The sequence below is a fragment of the Hoplias malabaricus genome, chromosome 4 (genome assembly GCF_029633855.1).
Source record: "Hoplias malabaricus isolate fHopMal1 chromosome 4, fHopMal1.hap1, whole genome shotgun sequence".
Taxonomy (NCBI): Eukaryota; Metazoa; Chordata; class Actinopteri; order Characiformes; family Erythrinidae; genus Hoplias; species Hoplias malabaricus.
This window is the reverse complement of record NC_089803.1, coordinates 1,034,889-1,055,266: the sequence shown is the minus strand read 5'-3', so window position 1 is coordinate 1,055,266 and position 20,378 is coordinate 1,034,889. Positions and strand designations below refer to the sequence as shown.

Genomic DNA, 20,378 nt, shown 5'->3' with positions numbered 1-20,378 from the left:
CCACAGTTATTTCTATGGAATTAATTCTCTAACTCTGTCATTTTTCAAGCTACGGACACGGGATTTCAGACAGTCGGACCCGGGCGTACCGGGTCCCATCACCTCAGTTTTCGGACCTCTTGCACTTATCCTTCTCTTTCTATCCCTCTTTCAATATCCCTCCATTCATTTCAATGGGAGGCTCTTAGAGTGGGGTGATGTCATACACTGTAGGTTCTCTGACCGAAAACCGTTTATTCACTTTTCAGCCGAACATTTCGCCATAACGTCCTCATACTTTCACCTAGAAACTTCATTTAATTTTAAATGGTAGAGAAACTTGTCCTTTCTAGCATCTGTAAATTTGAAGATTATTGAAAATACGGTTTTTGAGTTATGAATTTTTGTTCGGCACTAGGGACGGTTTCGGCTCCCATAGAGTTCAATGTGTTTTTAGAGCGGCTCAGAGTGTGGTTTCTAAATTTTTCTCCTGTTTTTAACTCGTCATAATGTTCAATTCTCACTTAATCTGCATATTGGGGAAATGTTTCCAAGCTAAGAACACCTCATTCACAATATACTGGCTGTCTTTTCAACATTTTAAGCTTTATTTCACGTGGTCATTTTTAAAGGTGGACGTCTCAATACGATTGTGGGTTTCTTAAGGTGGAATTCAAAATGTTTCGTTTTCCATTCACGGCCTACGGAGCTCCATAGAGTCCAATGCAAACTGCTGTGGAAGAGTGCTCTCTTAACATCCCACTACCAACAGCTTAGCAGTCAACACCGACCTTGCTTTAAGCGGGAAAGACGCGGATTCGGGGACAGGGGTTTCAGCGGCGCAACATCTCCCGTTTCCTCCTGGAAATGCAGACCTCTAGTTTCATATGCTCTTCATAGTTATAAAGTTAAATTAGTGCTCGGAGGTGTATTTGTTCTGGTTCATTCTTTAAACCCTTTAAAACTCATGCTACAGTCTGGGTTTCTCACTGGTTTTCTGCTGCAGTCTGTAACTAATAGTGCAGAATGAATGCTTAGTGCCCTTGGCCATTCTCTGACAACCCCCAAGGAGTTTTCCCATCCACATCCACTCATGTGACACCAGGGTTCTGTTCCAAAGCCTAGTGAGCTCCCTAGATAGGCACTTACTACATACACTATCCTCATAAGGCAGATTATTGAGACGCTGTAGTTAGAGAGTGATGGAGTCACGACTTGTTCCCGCCCACTACACGAAAGGTGTTTACTTTCCTCAGCGGCTAGCGTCGCCTCAGCTTTTCAGTGAAGTCTAATTAATCTTCCTGTTTTTATCCTGATTGTAGTTACTTTTAGTCTGGGAGAAGAGATGGGAGTTGTTCTGGCGTTGCATCCTGGGACTGACTTTACGGCTGAGGAAGTGTTCTGCCTTAAAATTTGGCCAGAGTTAGATATCTCAGTAGAGAGCACAGTGAGGTGTCTAAGAACTGGGAGTGCCCACGTGTCAGGAGCACGTTCACTGTGATTTAAAATCCTCTCTAGTTAGACAGCTCACTAGGATTAGGACAGACCCCAGGTCTGACACAGAAGCAGTCAGAGTGAGTGAGAAGTTACACCCCTCCCCTCTAGAGCTATTTTCTCAGCACTGTAAGGCTCTAAAGCCCTGCTGGAAGTGGATGAGGGTCTCAGGGGGAAGGCTGCTGGAATTAAGCATTGACCACATCTCCTCAGTGATGGACGTCCAGAGTCTGTGCACCGTTAACATCGCTGCAGGATGAGGGAGTTTCTCTAAAGTCCCTAAAGTGCTCCCACACTCCCCTCCAGTGTCTCGCTGGTATTCTCACCCTCAGAAACAGCTGATGACACTCCCCCTGCTGCCCACCGCAGGATCTGGGGTTCTTCAGTACAGTCCTGGTCCTCTGCTAATGATGCTGCATTTTTTGTTTCCATGGAGACGCCACTGAACATAATTCTGTGATTCAACTCTTTCTCAGCTCAGTGTTATTTCTTTTGAGGAGTGTAAATATTTATTATTAAGATTTGGTGAATGATCTTCTGTGATGTGTCTGAAATTTGTCACAGTGTGTTTTCAACTGCAGTCACAGTGATTGAATGAATGAATGAATGTTTTCAACAGTGCTAACTAAACTGAAGCTAAACTATGACTTTATCATTATTACAAACTACAAGTGTTACAACTGAAATACTAATTTGCATTAATTAAAAGCATTAATTTGATGAAAAACCATATAAACGCCTATGTTATTTATTATAACAATAGTTATGTACGTTATATTTATGGCTAAACTAAACCTAAATTAAAGTATTTAACATGTGATTGTTTCCTGTTTTTATTAGAACTGGCTCCTTCTTGTCATCGAATGCTGAAATCAACCCTGAAGGAAAAGTTCCAGAAAATGAATGAAGGAGTCTCTAATCCTGGAAGCTCAGCTCTTCTGAACAAGATCTACACAGATCTGTACATCACAGAGCGAGAGAGTGGAGAGGTCAATACTGAACATGAGGTCAGACAGATTGAGACAGTGTCCAGGAGACCAGCAGCACAGGAGAAACCCATCAAATGCAGTCAGCTCTTTAAAGATAAAGCCATCAGAAGTGTGCTGACTAAAGAAGTGGCTGGAATTGGAAAAACAGTCTCTGTGCAGAAGTTCATTCTGGACTGGGCCGAAGGAAAAGAAAACCAGGACGTCCTCTTCATATTTCCACTTCCTTTCAGAGAGCTGAACCTGATGAAGGAGAAATGGCTCAGTCTGATGGAGCTTCTTCAGCAGATTTTCAGAGACACAAAAGAATTAAAACCAAGAGACTATGATCTCTACAGAGTCCTGTTCATCTTTGTGTCCTTATGACCTTTAAAAAGTTAATTTTTAATAGATTAATTTGTCATGATATCAAAAAATAACTCGAGTGACGCTTGTGGATTAAACACAGTTTAATATCCTACAGAGGGCAAACTAAAAGCATAAACATAAAAGTCTGAAGTCAAGCCAAAAATACGAACAATCAATCAAACAGATCCAAGGAGCAAATCCAAAGAGAAAAAAATAGAAGCAATAGAAAAGCTCTGAATGCACAGATAAGGAAATACTCTTAAACAATCTTCACCAACACTGTATTTAAATACTCTGTCTAATGAGCATGAAGGAGAAACAGGGGTGATTAATATTCAGGAGATTTGGAACAGTGAAAAGATCTCAGATAAGTGGAGGTGGTCATGTGACACTGCTGAGGATTCTGGGAATACCATCCTTCTTGTTCATTTTCAGTGAGAGTCCAGAGAGTCATCTGATGATCATAGGATGGGAATCTTTTGAGCAAGATACACATTATTATAATGTTTGTACTCAGGACACTGTAATATCACCTGAGTGACTCTACTATTGACATAGATACAATATGGAAATAGACCAAATCATTATAATTCGACTGGTTTTGAACTTAGTTATAATAAATGCTTTTCCACGGCACACTTGTCTTGCTGCAGTGATAAGCAGGCATGCCCTTCATGGCGATCAGAATGAGGAAAGCAGTCTGTCTGGATGTGTGCTGAGGTCCTGGTAGCACAGACCCGTGACTCCTGTGCTCTGTGAGACTAATAGCGCTACCAACACTCCCCTGGGGGGGGGGGGGGGGGGGGGGCAGACTCGTCCTCAATGATGGACAATTGGAGCTTTTCTTGCTCCTGATTGGCTGTTTCCTGTACCTTGATAGTGGCATCACATAGAATTTATGACACTTGACAAGACAAAGACTTGACCATCCCTGGTGAGTGAATATCCCAGGATTCTGAATCATACTTTGCAATATAAAAGATTATATGTGAACACAAAGTAATACCATTAAGAAAAAAACAACCATGTTCTATATAATTATTAACCAACTAAACACATAGTATGTGGCTACCTTGGTTCTACATACATTCATAAACAAAAATGACTTTAAACACATGTAAATTAATTGATTGATGTAATTAATTTGATTGTCAAAACGGGATTAATTTCAGACCGTTGTGCACATGTACAACTTGTTTTCCATGAAAGAACTTTGGGATGTTTGAGTCTTTTAGAGTTAGCAGTCTTTAAAAAGGTGTAAGAGGGCATTGTGTTTCAATCAAGATTGAGTCTCTGTGTCTCTCTACATTCTTTTCTTGACCCTGAGGGTCCTTAAGTCATAAAAAAGGGTCATTGGAGGTGGTTTTACGAGCCTGCTCTGGAGGTTTATCTCACCTTACATCTGCTAGTGTGGAGATGTCTCTGAAACGAGCTAAAGTTTGGGTACTTAAAATTAAAACTCTCAAAAAGTCACAATTTCTTATTAGGAATTAATACACATTCATCACATCATACTACATCAGATGATCATAGGATGGGAATCTTTAGAGCTAGATACACATTATCATAATGTTTGTACTCAGGACACTGTAATATCACCTGAGTGACTCTACTATAGACATAGATACAATATGGAAATGGACCAAATCATTATAATTCGACTGGTTTTGAACTTAGTTATAATAAATACTTTTCCACGGCACACTTGTCTTGCTGCAGTGATAAGCAGGTATGCCCTTCATGGCGATCAGAAAGAGGAAAACAGTCTGGTGAGAATGGTGATGATGGGGGGCAGATGGGCAGTAGAAGCTCAATACAGAGTTGTATTGTCTCTATTTGGAGCACAGTGAAGAATAACAATGACAGTGTGAATGAGAGGGTAAATAGGACCTGTAATAATTAATTCTGGGGTCACATCTTGAAAATAAAAATAAAAGTTCCATAAACAGTCCATGGCATCTGGTATCACACAGTTCAATCACACGTCTCCAAATTCCCAAGCACTACACAATTCAGCTTTAAGGATATTTTTTACATTGAATTTGACCCAATACAATAATTAAACCCCAATCTCTGAAGGTAATCCCTCACTCATTGCTAACCTTTCTGGTTCTGGGTGAACGCAGTGATGTTTCTGGACAGAACTCTGACGACTAAAACTCCTCCCACACTCTGAACAGTGATACGGTTTCTCTCCTGTGTGAATGCGCTGGTGTTTTTGGAGATTACCCTGTTCAGTAAAACTCTTCCCACACTCTGAACAGTGATACGGTTTCTCTCCTGTGTGAATGCGCTGGTGTCTTTGGAGACTACCCTGTTCAGTAAAACTCTTCCCACACTCTGAACAGTGATACGGTTTCTCTCCTGTGTGAATGCGCTGGTGTGTTTTGAGACTACCCTGTACAGTAAAACTCTTCCCACACTCTGAACAGTGATACGGTTTCTCTCCTGTGTGAATGCGCTGGTGTGTTTGGAGATGACCCTGTACAGTAAAACTCTTCCCACACTCTGAACAGTGATATGGTTTCTCTCCTGTGTGAATGCGCTGGTGTCTTTGGAGATGACCCTGTACAGTAAAACTCATCCCACACTCTGAACAGTAATACGGTTTCTCTCCTGTGTGAATGCGCTGGTGTGTTTTGAGACTACCCTGTTGAGTAAAACTCTTCCCACACTCTGAACAGTGATACGGTTTCTCTCCTGTGTGAATGCGCTGGTGTGTTTTGAGACTACCCTGTTCAGTAAAACTCATCCCACACTCTGAACAGTGATACGGTTTCTCTCCTGTGTGAATGCGCTGGTGTCTTTGGAGACTACTCTGTTCAGTAAAACTCATCCCACACTCTGAACAGTGATACGGTTTCTCTCCTGTGTGAATGCGCTGGTGTCTTTGGAGATGACCCTGTACAGTAAAACTCTTCCCACAATCTGAACAGTGATACGGTTTCTCTCCTGTGTGAATGCGCTGGTGTCTTTGGAGACTACCCTGTTCAGTAAAACTCTTCCCACACTCTGAACAGTGATACGGTTTCTCTCCTGTGTGAATGCGCTGGTGTGTCTTGAGATGACCCTGTTGAGTAAAACTCTTCCCACACTCTCCACAGTCATAAGTTTTTCGTTTATTTTCACTTGTCTGAGATTTCCTGTTGGATGTACGAGTGTGGGGAGTATCCAAGGATGTTTCCTGAGAACTGGAGCTTCTGTCCTCCATATCCTCACATTTAATCCCTCCTGATCTCAACATTGTGTTTTATTCCACTTGGAAATGTTTCTTGATGCACCAGTGGAAAATCTCTGGAACTTTCTTGAACAACAGGAGCCAGAGAATGTATCCAAAGAGATGGTCTTCTGTCCTGGAAGACAATAAAGAAACAAAGATAATATTAGTTAAATTCACTCTCCCCTGGCTCTCTATTGGTGACCAATATTCTCCTGAATTTGTAGTCAGGTCCACCTTAAGTACTGCCACTGAAACAGCAAAAAATAAGTCAGTGTTGATAAATCATGGTGCAGGAATAGAGCAATATCTAGGGCTGGGCAATATAAGTGCAAATCAATATCACGATTAATTGTACATTTTACCACAATTACGATTAATGAACAATTACTTTGTTTTTGTATTTTTGACTCTCATAGTATGGTTTGTGCTGTAAATAATCTCCAGTATTAAATATGGGTTTTTTTCTAATGTCGCTGGGGGCTGGTTTACATTTAACTTCTTTTTGTTTCCATGTCGTCTTAATTATACTCAAAACACTGCACGTTCAAAACCAGACACTAGCTGCTCCAGTCGCTTGCTCTGATTTGGCATTTAGGTTGGGTCCATATGGCAGATAGGGGCAGAATCACGTGACTACAGCTTGGTAGTGTGGTTTTAAAGGGACAGTACATGAACACACAGTTGGGACATAACCGAATAAAAATAATCAATATAATTGATATAGACAAGATTATGTCGGTTAGAAATTCAGAATGTGAATTTAGATTAATTGCCCAGGTATATTATCTTCAGCAAAACACGGTATAAATGTGGTGTAAATATCTTAAACACGTTTATCTTCAGCAAAACACGGTATAAACGGCGTGTAAACATCTTAAACACGTTTATCTTCAGTAAAACACGGTATAAACGGTGTGTAAACATCTTAAACACGTTTATCTTCAGCAAAACACGGTATAAACAGGGTATAAATATCTTAAACACGTTTATCTTCAGCAAAACACGGTATAAACGGTGTGTAAATATCTTAAACGCGTTTATCTTCAGTAAAACACGGTATAAACGGTGTGTAAATATCTTAAACGCGTTTACCTTCAGTAAAACACGGTATAAACGGTGTGTAAATATCTTAAACGCGTTTATCTTCAGTAAAACACGGTATAAACGGTGTGTAAATATCTTAAACGCGTTTATCTTCAGTAAAACACGGTATAAACGGTGTGTAAATATCTTAAACGCGTTTATCTTCAGCAAAACACGGTATAAACGAGGTGTAAATATCTTAAACGCGTTTATCTTCAGCAAAACACGGTATAAACGAGGTGTAAACATCTTAAACGCGTTTATCTTCAGCAAAACACGGTATAAACGAGGTGTAAATATCTTAAACGCGTTTATCTTCAGTAAAACACGGTATAAACGAGGTGTAAATACCTTAAACGCGTTTATCTTCAGCAAAACACGGTATAAACGAGGTGTAAATATCTTAAACGCGTTTATCTTCAGCAAAACACGGTATAAACGGGGTGTAAACATCTTAAATGCGTTTATCTTCAGTAAAACACGGTATAAACGGGGTGTAAATATCTTAAACGCGTTTATCTTCAGCAAAACACGGTATAAACGGGGTGTAAATATCTTAAACACGTTTATCTTCAGCAAAACACGGTATAAACGAGGTGTAAATATCTTAAACGCGTTTATCTTCAGCAAAACACGGTATAAACGAGGTGTAAATATCTTAAACGCGTTTATCTTCAGTAAAACACGGTATAAACGAGGTGTAAATATCTTAAACGCGTTTATCTTCAGTAAAACACGGTATAAACGGGGTGTAAATATCTTAAACGCGTTTATCTTCAGTAAAACACGGTATAAACGGGGTGTAAACATCTTAAACACGTTTATCTTCAGTAAAACACGGTATAAACGGGGTGTAAATATCTTAAACGCGTTTATCTTCAGCAAAACACGGTATAAACGAGGTGTAAATATCTTAAACGCGTTTATCTTCAGCAAAACACGGTATAAACGAGGTGTAAATATCTTAAACGCGTTTATCTTCAGTAAAACACGGTATAAACGGGGTGTAAACATCTTAAACGCGTTTATCTTCAGTAAAACACGGTATAAACGGGGTGTAAACATCTTAAACACGTTTATCTTCAGTAAAACACGGTATAAACGGGGTGTAAATATCTTAAACACGTTTATCTTCAGTAAAACACGGTATAAACGGGGTGTAAATATCTTAAACGCGTTTATCTTCAGTAAAACACGGTATAAACGGGGTGTAAACATCTTAAACACGTTTATCTTCAGTAAAACACGGTATAAACGGGGTGTAAATATCTTAAACACGTTTATCTTCAGTAAAACACGGTATAAACGGGGTGTAAATATCTTAAACGCGTTTATCTTCAGTAAAACACGGTATAAACGGGGTGTAAATATCTTAAACGCGTTTATCTTCAGTAAAACACGGTATAAACGGGGTGTAAATATCTTAAACACATATTTACCTTCAGTGAAAACTTGATTTTTCTCCGACACACAGCTCTCAAGCTTTTCTCTCTCTCACACACACACACGCCGCTCCACAACACCCGCCCCCCTCACACGATTGGCTGGAAAATCTTAACAGCTGCTCTCCTATTGGACAGTCCCCACAGACTCAGTCCAGAGGATCATTCCAATAGGTTGTTTTATGTCACGTGGTTACTCCATACAGTGGGCAGGAAAAGAACGTGTATGGCAGGCTCTCATTAAAAGCCAGGGATTGAGTATGACGTGTTTTTGTGGGTGTGCTTTTGGGCGGGTCAACACTCATGCGCAGTTAGAACCCGCGAATTTAAAGAGAAGAGACTGAGAGGAGTATGTGGTTCATTGCAACGGGCAACTCGATTACGAACAATAAAGGTTAAAATTTCATTTTCTGAGTTCACGTGGGTTTTAGGGTTTGTACTTTTGTTTAATGCTGCGATATTGCCGTTTAAACACCTGGATAGTCCGTCTGGTGTTTCATGTCAGTACAGTTTATAGTCACTATATTGTAGGGACTACTGAACGCTTATGAACAATATTCACACACAGACGCTGTGTTAGGGAGACCGTTCCGTTAACCCTAGACATCGGACTGAATAGAGGACTCGGTTCAGGTTCATGAGTGGCCGAGTAGTCGGCTAGTGTTCGGTTAGAGAGATGATTCTTTTCGCGGCAAGGATTAATAAAGTTTTCCTCCTCGGGATTTTTGGGTTAAAAATCAACCTCGCCTCAGCGTTCTCATTTGAACTCCCACAATATACTTTATTCAGTATCCAAACACCTGGATATTCCGTCTGGTGTTTCATGTCAGTACAGTTTATAGTGACTATATACTTTATTCAGTATCCAAACACCTGGATATTCCGTCTGGTGTTTCATGTCAGTACAGTTTATAGTGACTATATACTATATTCAGTATCCAAACACCTGGATAGTCCGTCTGGTGTTTCATGTCAGTACAGTTTATAGTGACTATATACTATATTCAGTATCCAAACACCTGGATATTCCGTCTGGTGTTTCATGTCAGTACAGTTTATAGTGACTATATACTATATTCAGTATCCAAACACCTGGATATTCCGTCTGGTGTTTCATGTCAGTACAGTTTATAGTGACTATATACTATATTCAGTATCCAAACACCTGGATATTCCGTCTGGTGTTTCATGACAGTACAGTTTATAGTGGCTATATACTATATTCAGTATACAAACACCTGGATAGTCCGTCTGGTGTTTCATGTCAGTACAGTTTATAGTGACTATATACTATATTCAGTATCCAAACACCTGGATAGTCCGTCTGGTGTTTCATGTCAGTACAGTTTATAGTGACTATATACTATATTCAGTATCCAAACACCTGGATAGTCCGTCTGGTGTTTCATGTCAGTACAGTTTATAGTGACTATATACTATATTCAGTATCCAAACACCTGGATAGTCCGTCTGGTGTTTCATGTCAGTACAGTTTATAGTGACTATATACTATATTCAGTATCCAAACACCTGGATATTCCGTCTGGTGTTTCATGTCAGTACAGTTTATAGTGACTATATACTATATTCAGTATCCAAACACCTGGATATTCCGTCTGGTGTTTCATGTCAGTACAGTTTATAGTGACTATATACTATATTCAGTATCCAAACACCTGGATATTCCGTCTGGTGTTTCATGACAGTACAGTTTATAGTGGCTATATACTATATTCAGTATACAAACACCTGGATAGTCCGTCTGGTGTTTCATGTCAGTACAGTTTATAGTGACTATATACTATATTCAGTATCCAAACACCTGGATATTCCGTCTGGTGTTTCATGACAGTACAGTTTATAGTGGCTATATACTATATTCAGTATACAAACACCTGGATATTCCGTCTGGTGTTTCATGTCAGTACAGTTTATAGTGACTATATACTATATTCAGTATCCAAACACCTGGATAGTCCGTCTGGTGTTTCATGTCAGTACAGTTTATAGTGACTATATACTATATTCAGTATCCAAACACCTGGATATTCCGTCTGGTGTTTCATGTCAGTACAGTTTATAGTGACTATATACTATATTCAGTATCCAAACACCTGGATATTCCGTCTGGTGTTTCATGTCAGTACAGTTTATAGTGACTATATACTATATTCAGTATCCAAACACCTGGATATTCCGTCTGGTGTTTCATGACAGTACAGTTTATAGTGGCTATATACTATATTCAGTATACAAACACCTGGATAGTCCGTCTGGTGTTTCATGTCAGTACAGTTTATAGTGACTATATACTATATTCAGTATCCAAACACCTGGATAGTCCGTCTGGTGTTTCATGTCAGTACAGTTTATAGTGACTATATACTATATTCAGTATCCAAACACCTGGATAGTCCGTCTGGTGTTTCATGTCAGTACAGTTTATAGTGACTATATACTATATTCAGTATCCAAACACCTGGATAGTCCGTCTGGTGTTTCATGTCAGTACAGTTTATAGTGACTATATACTATATTCAGTATCCAAACACCTGGATATTCCGTCTGGTGTTTCATGTCAGTACAGTTTATAGTGACTATATACTATATTCAGTATCCAAACACCTGGATATTCCGTCTGGTGTTTCATGTCAGTACAGTTTATAGTGACTATATACTATATTCAGTATCCAAACACCTGGATATTCCGTCTGGTGTTTCATGACAGTACAGTTTATAGTGGCTATATACTATATTCAGTATACAAACACCTGGATAGTCCGTCTGGTGTTTCATGTCAGTACAGTTTATAGTGACTATATACTATATTCAGTATCCAAACACCTGGATAGTCCGTCTGGTGTTTCATGTCAGTACAGTTTATAGTGACTATATACTATATTCAGTATCCAAACACCTGGATAGTCCGTCTGGTGTTTCATGTCAGTACAGTTTATAGTGACTATATACTATATTCAGTATCCAAACACCTGGATAGTCCATCTGGTGTTTCATGTCAGTACAGTTTATAGTGACTATATACTATATTCAGTATCCAAACACCTGGATATTCCGTCTGGTGTTTCATGACAGTACAGTTTATAGTGGCTATATACTATATTCAGTATCCAAACACCTGGATAGTCCGTCTGGTGTTTCATGTCAGTACAGTTTATAGTGACTATATACTATATTCAGTATCCAAACACCTGGATAGTCCATCTGGTGTTTCATGTCAGTACAGTTTATAGTGACTATATACTATATTCAGTATCCAAACACCTGGATAGTCCGTCTGGTGTTTCATTACAGTACAGTTTATAGTGACTATATACTATATTCAGTATCCAAACACCTGGATAGTCCGTCTGGTGTTTCATGTCAGTACAGTTTATAGTGACTATATACTATATTCAGTATCCAAACACCTGGATAGTCCGTCTGGTGTTTCATGTCAGTACAGTTTATAGTGACTATATACTATATTCAGTATCCAAACACCTGGATAGTCCGTCTGGTGTTTCATGTCAGTACAGTTTATAGTGACTATATACTATATTCAGTATCCAAACACCTGGATAGTCCGTCTGGTGTTTCATGTCAGTACAGTTTATAGTGACTATATACTATATTCAGTATCCAAACACCTGGATATTCCGTCTGGTGTTTCATGTCAGTACAGTTTATAGTGACTATATACTATATTCAGTATCCAAACACCTGGATATTCCGTCTGGTGTTTCATGTCAGTACAGTTTATAGTGACTATATACTATATTCAGTATCCAAACACCTGGATATTCCGTCTGGTGTTTCATGACAGTACAGTTTATAGTGGCTATATACTATATTCAGTATACAAACACCTGGATAGTCCGTCTGGTGTTTCATGTCAGTACAGTTTATAGTGACTATATACTATATTCAGTATCCAAACACCTGGATAGTCCGTCTGGTGTTTCATGTCAGTACAGTTTATAGTGACTATATACTATATTCAGTATCCAAACACCTGGATAGTCCGTCTGGTGTTTCATGTCAGTACAGTTTATAGTGACTATATACTATATTCAGTATCCAAACACCTGGATAGTCCATCTGGTGTTTCATGTCAGTACAGTTTATAGTGACTATATACTATATTCAGTATCCAAACACCTGGATATTCCGTCTGGTGTTTCATGACAGTACAGTTTATAGTGGCTATATACTATATTCAGTATACAAACACCTGGATAGTCCGTCTGGTGTTTCATGTCAGTACAGTTTATAGTGACTATATACTATATTCAGTATCCAAACACCTGGATAGTCCATCTGGTGTTTCATGTCAGTACAGTTTATAGTGACTATATACTATATTCAGTATCCAAACACCTGGATAGTCCGTCTGGTGTTTCATTACAGTACAGTTTATAGTGACTATATACTATATTCAGTATCCAAACACCTGGATATTCCGTCTGGTGTTTCATGTCAGTACAGTTTATAGTGACTATATACTATATTCAGTATCCAAACACCTGGATATTCCGTCTGGTGTTTCATGTCAGTACAGTTTATAGTGACTATATACTATATTCAGTATCCAAACACCTGGATATTCCGTCTGGTGTTTCATGTCAGTACAGTTTATAGTGACTATATACTATATTCAGTATCCAAACACCTGGATATTCCGTCTGGTGTTTCATGTCAGTACAGTTTATAGTGACTATATACTATATTCAGTATCCAAACACCTGGATATTCCGTCTGGTGTTTCATGTCAGTACAGTTTATAGTGACTATATACTATATTCAGTATCCAAACACCTGGATATTCCGTCTGGTGTTTCATGTCAGTACAGTTTATAGTGACTATATACTATATTCAGTATCCAAACACCTGGATATTCCGTCTGGTGTTTCATGACAGTACAGTTTATAGTGACTATATACTATATTCAGTATCCAAACACCTGGATATTCCGTCTGGTGTTTCATGACAGTACAGTTTATAGTGACTATATACTATATTCAGTATCCAAACACCTGGATATTCCGTCTGGTGTTTCATGTCAGTACAGTTTATAGTGACTATATACTATATTCAGTATCCAAACACCTGGATATTCCGTCTGGTGTTTCATGACAGTACAGTTTATAGTGACTATATACTATATTCAGTATCCAAACACCTGGATATTCCGTCTGGTGTTTCATGACAGTACAGTTTATAGTGACTATATACTATATTCAGTATACAAACACCTGGATAGTCCGTCTGGTGTTTCATTACAGTACAGTTTATAGTGGCTATATACTATATTCAGTATCCAAACACCTGGATAGTCCATCTGGTGTTTCATGTCAGTACAGTTTATAGTGACTATATACTATATTCAGTATCCAAACACCTGGATAGTCCGTCTGGTGTTTCATGACAGTACAGTTTATAGTGACTATATACTTTATTCAGTATCCAAACACCTGGATAGTCCGTCTGGTGTTTCATGACAGTACAGTTTATAGTGGCTATATACTATATTCAGTATACAAACACCTGGATATTCCGTCTGGTGTTTCATGTCAGTACAGTTTATAGTGACTATATACTATATTCAGTATCCAAACACCTGGATAGTCCGTCTGGTGTTTCATGACAGTACAGTTTATAGTGGCTATATACTATATTCAGTATACAAACACCTGGATATTCCGTCTGGTGTTTCATGACAGTACAGTTTATAGTGACTATATACTATATTCAGTATACAAACACCTGGATAGTCCGTCTGGTGTTTCATGTCAGTACAGTTTATAGTGACTATATACTATATTCAGTATACAAACACCTGGATATTCCGTCTGGTGTTTCATGACAGTACAGTTTATAGTGACTATATACTATATTCAGTATACAAACACCTGGATATTCCGTCTGGTGTTTCATGACAGTACAGTTTATAGTGACTATATACTATATTCAGTATACAAACACCTGGATAGTCCGTCTGGTGTTTCATGACAGAACAGTTTATAGTGGCTATATACTATATTCAGTATACAAACACCTGGATATTCCGTCTGGTGTTTCATGTCAGTACAGTTTATAGTGGCTATATACTATATTCAGTATCCAAACACCTGGATAGTCCGTCTGGTGTTTCATGACAGTACAGTTTATAGTGACTATATACTATATTCAGTATCCAAACACCTGGATAGTCCGTCTGGTGTTTCATGACAGTACAGTTTATAGTGGCTATATACTATATTCAGTATACAAACACCTGGATATTCCGTCTGGTGTTTCATGACAGTACAGTTTATAGTGACTATATACTATATTCAGTATCCAAACACCTGGATAGTCCGTCTGGTGTTTCATGACAGTACAGTTTATAGTGGCTATATACTATATTCAGTATACAAACACCTGGATATTCCGTCTGGTGTTTCATGACAGTACAGTTTATAGTGACTATATACTATATTCAGTATACAAACACCTGGATAGTCCGTCTGGTGTTTCATGACAGTACAGTTTATAGTGGCTATATACTATATTCAGTATACAAACACCTGGATAGTCCGTCTGGTGTTTCATGACAGTACAGTTTATAGTGGCTATATACTATATTCAGTATACAAACACCTGGATAGTCCGTCTGGTGTTTCATGACAGTACAGTTTATAGTGACTATATACTATATTCAGTATACAAACACCTGGATATTCCGTCTGGTGTTTCATGACAGTACAGTTTATAGTGACTATATACTATATTCAGTATACAAACACCTGGATAGTCCGTCTGGTGTTTCATGACAGTACAGTTTATAGTGGCTATATACTATATTCAGTATACAAACACCTGGATATTCCGTCTGGTGTTTCATGTCAGTACAGTTTATAGTGACTATATACTATATTCAGTATACAAACACCTGGATAGTCCGTCTGGTGTTTCATGACAGTACAGTTTATAGTGGCTATATACTATATTCAGTATACAAACACCTGGATAGTCCGTCTGGTGTTTCATGTCAGTACAGTTTATAGTGACTATATACTATATTCAGTATCCAAACACCTGGATAGTCCGTCTGGTGTTTCATGTCAGTACAGTTTATAGTGGCTATATACTATATTCAGTATCCAAACACCTGGATAGTCCGTCTGGTGTTTCATGACAGTACAGTTTATAGTGGCTATATACTATATTCAGTATCCAAACACCTGGATAGTCCGTCTGGTGTTTCATGTCAGTACAGTTTATAGTGGCTATATACTATATTCAGTATCCAAACACCTGGATAGCCCGTCTGGTGTTTCATGTCAGTACAGTTTGCAGTGGCTATATACTATATTCAGTATCCAAACACCTGGATAGTCCGTCTGGTGTTTCATGTCAGTACAGTTTATAGTGACTATATACTATATTCAGTATCCAAACACCTGGATATTCCGTCTGGTGTTTCATGTCAGTACAGTTTATAGTGACTATATACTATATTCAGTATCCAAACACCTGGATATTCCGTCTGGTGTTTCATGACAGTACAGTTTATAGTGACTATATACTATATTCAGTATCCAAACACCTGGATATTCCGTCTGGTGTTTCATGTCAGTACAGTTTGCAGTGGCTATATACTATATTCAGTATCCAAACACCTGGATAGCCTGTTGTTACGTTGATTTTTAAATTAATCTATGTGTAACCAGGAAGGAAGATCAATAGATCAATTGCGCAAAGAATTCTTTGGGGAGAGCAGAGGAATAAGACACGCAGTCAAAGATTCTCTTATCTCACGAGTTTATTGAACAAAATCAAGTCATACATATAGAGCCCCAGTCACGTACACCATCAACGTTTAACCCAAACATTCCCTTATTGGTTGAGAAATGGTGAGAATGTCCTTCAGTTCCTTCTAACGGCTCAGGCCTGTATTTTTCCACAGGTCACCGTAACCACACAATGCAATAAATTCCTTCAACTTCAAGCACTGTCGTTACCACGACGTATTAATCTTATATCTAGTCTAACTATAATACTTGAAAGAATAAGTTCTAATAAAAGTTTCTAGTTCTTTTTAAAAATACTTGAAAGATGAAGACGACCTCTTGGAAGATCAGCAGGCTCTTTATTTTCTTAAAGCATTGGGGAGCAGTCTCAGAAGCCTCCTGCAGAATCACTCACAATGAGATACTGAAAACCACAGTTTACATACACTTTTTGGGGTGAGGTCATCTCTCACCTCCCATTTTTTAATTAGGTTGCATTCCATAGGACCCCAATTAAATGACACCCTCATGTTCTAGGTATGCAGTATATCATAGGAGTCCAACTAAGAAGGATGTCGTATATCATACCGTACCAGACAGTCCCATGCTGCACCATTCTCCTTTTTTTCTACAGAGTTCAGGCCTGAGCTATGAACTCAAGTACCTTTGACCATTCTAATATCCTCTGCCACAAAACTCATTTGTTTAAAATAATTCTCCTGTCTTTATATTATTTGTTTATTACAGTCACATGTTTTCTATATTATTTGTTTATTGCAGTCACATGTCTTTATATTTTTACCTCTGGGGAAATGTCCCATGCCTGATCTATGAATCTATGAATAAGTGAATTCTCCATCACTATCTATCTATCTATCTATCTATCTATCTATCTATCTATCTATCTATCCATCCATCCATCCATCCATCCATCCATCCATCCATCTATTCCAGAACAAATTCTCAGTTGAGATCTGAGCCGTAACGTATCTATGTCTTTTCCACACAGTCTTGGTTCAGTACAGAGCTCTTACACCGAGCTGAGCCCGGGTTTCTCAGCACTGTTACAGTACCGCTGTGTGGGAGGGGCTTAAATCTCGTAGAGATCCACTGATTGACTCTTTAAAGGAGCAATATGTAGGATAGCTACTGTACTTAGTCCTAAAATGTGCAGGGTGTGTGGTCATAGAAAACAGTCAAAGCTAGAACACTGCTGCTTCTCACAGCATTGATAAAGCAGTATATTCTCCTTGAGAAGTGCCCAGTCCGGAGCGGAGCTCCTGTGATCCTATCCTGTGATATTATTATTATTATTATTATTATTATTATTATTATTAAATGTGTTATTGTAGAATTATTATCATACAATGAAATTTGTCTTCTGCATTTAACCCATCTGTGGCAGTGAACACACACACACACCAGTGCACTGTGAAACCACAGCCAGAGCGGCAGGCAGCCATCCCTGGCATCCAGGGAGCAGCTGTGGGTTCAGTGACTTGCTCAAGGCCACTTCAGCCGTGGATGTTCCTGCCGGTCCTGGGAGTGGAACCGGTACTCGTCCGTTATCAAGCCTGGTCTCTAACCATTAGGCCAAGGCTGCCCCCTGGAAGAATTCTACCTGGTGAATAATGCCAATAAGACTGGTGAACCAACACATGTAAGGTGGAATAAAATGTTGGACTATGAAAACTGTGAATAAGTTCTGCCTCCTAAAGGACATTTATGGTGGAAAGGAAAATCCATAAGTAACACCAGCCTTGTCTAGTCTAAATATTTAAGGTGGATTTGGACAGTAAAGACTTGTAAATGCAGGGAAATGGCAGTTTCGCTCGTTCACTTTTTTGTCTTTTTCTTGAGTAGGGAGATGTTTTAATGAAACGATGAACACTTTTCTGTGTAAATGTGTTGATTACAGCACATTCTTCTTAGCGATTACGGCACAAAGTTAAACTCGTCTCTTGTTCGTTCAGTTTTCTTCAACCTGGCACCAGCTCCAGCTTCACGTCTGTGGAGGATGGGGAGGAGGCAGACAGCTCTCTCCACTGTTTTGAAACTGTGTTATAGTTCCGATTTTTTAAACACTTGGTATTACATATTGGTCCTTTAAGACTTTTGCTGCTCAAACATGAAGTTACTCTGAAACACACCGTGTTTACAGTGGAGTAAAAATGACTTGTTAAAGATAATGTTGACTACCTTTAGGATTCTGATGATATCTCTGTAAATTAAAGTGTAGAATGGTTTAAATGTACTTTAATATAAACAGTGATGTAACTACAGTGGAACTGACTGAAAGGTAATTCACTGGTAGGTCCAACAGGAAAGAGAGAGCTGACTGTGGGTAACGTTAGTCTTCCACAGCGTTTTCTCACGCCCAGATATGAGTGAGAGTTACAAACACAACCCCTGAATCTCCACTCTATAATGAAGAAGAGTCGCCTCACAACCAAACGATGAAATGAAAGACTGATCACTGACCCGTTATTAAACTACTGCTGCTCGTCTGATTCTTCTGCACCATTTAAGGTGGAGCGTAGTCTCAGGTGTGTGCTGTTCTACTGATCTCCAGCTCCCTCTGCAGTGTGTAGAGACCGTGCTGACCACGTCTTCACATCCACCACCAAAGACATTTCTACATTATTTTTCTCTGTGGATCAACACAAACAGCAGTGCAGACAATAACCACAGAGAGTTGTTGTAGGTGTGTGTTTATCTGTGTCTCCTGGGGAAGGTGAGTGTGTGTGTGGTTCAGGAGTTTGGGGTCGTGTAGTGTGTGTCTCACATTGTTCCAGTCTCCATTAAAATCATCAGAAACAGTGATGTAGTGTGAGACCCCAGTCTGTTTCTAATCTGCTCCCACTGTAAAAGTCCTGTAGTGTGTCCAAGTCTGCAGTGGCTCCTGTGCTGTGTGAAACAAATCAGTCCCCCAGCGCTGACCCCAGTCCTCTGGTCCTCCCTCCTCTGAGGGGGTAATGTGCAGCTCCAGAAAGTGGGAGAAAGAGTGATGAGAAGAGCAGCTCAGAACTGTCTCCTCTCACACCACAATCCAGCGGTTCCTCCCCCAGCTCCGGCAGAACCACACACAGCCAGCTCCCGAGTGTCCGAGACTTCTGCAGAACCTCAGAGCTGGGGTTTGAAACTTTTGGTGAGCTATTCCTCACCCACAGCAAGATTTGATCCATGTACATGTTTATAAGGAAAAGTAGGAAGCAGAGAAGAGCACAGTGCAGTTATTCCCCTAAGATTTAGGAGTTCTCCTTCTGCTCCAGTGTCATCAGATCACCAGCTGAGGGAACGTCTTTAGGAAGAACGGGGTTCCACCCCCAGGAGAACTGGAGATGTTCTGGAGGATCATGGTGGACACACACCTCACTCTGGGTTATGGTTTCCTTTCCTGTGTGTGTGTGTGTGTGGTATAAACCAGTCAGGTATTAACTCCAGAGATGGTGGTCTTATCTGCTTTGAGTGCTCCCTGATAACACGTCGTATCCATGGGATTCCTACAGTTCTCTCACACCTACAGCTCTCAGTAACGGTTAGTCTATTTTACACAGGTGTAACACAGTAAAGAGAATTAGGAGAATCTGACCACCCCCCCTCTCTCTGAACTCCTACCAGAGTCTGTACACACCACTGGGTCTGAATACGTACAGTATCCCTTCCTGTGTTCTCTTATTCAGTCTACTGTCCTGTTCACTCTGTTTAATATCCACAGGACTGAAACCCAGAGAGCAGATTCTCCAGTGTCCAGCTGTGTGTCTGTAAAGAGTGACCAGATCATGGAGGACCCTCCTAAAGTCAGCACTGGGGGAGGAGAATCCAGCTGTGTGTCTATGAAAAGAAATGCACACACAGTGGAGCTTCTTAAAAGCAGTAAAAATAAAAAAGCTAAACTCAGCTGTGTGTCTATGAAGAGTGACGAGTCCATGGAGAATCCTCCTGTTTTCAGCATTGGAGCTGTCCCCTCTGAGTGAGTTACTGTCCAGAGTGAGTTACTGTCCTTCAGTGGAACACTGATGAGTGATAAATGAACAGATAAAGAAGGTTAGA

General features: G+C 39.4%; 1 protein-coding gene across 1 annotated transcript in view; it reads right to left on the bottom strand.

Annotated features, from left to right (window-relative positions):
- Nucleotides 1-2,929: 2,929 nt before the first annotated feature.
- LOC136694204 (zinc finger protein 850-like) overlaps nucleotides 2,930-20,378 on the bottom strand; it is a 142,589-nt gene continuing 125,140 nt past the window's right edge. Inside the window, exon 6 of the mRNA XM_066667584.1 lies at nucleotides 2,930-5,865. Coding sequence (XP_066523681.1) covers nucleotides 4,867-5,865 — 999 coding nt within the window. The 3' untranslated portion in view covers nucleotides 2,930-4,866. The remainder of the gene's footprint in view (nucleotides 5,866-20,378) is intronic.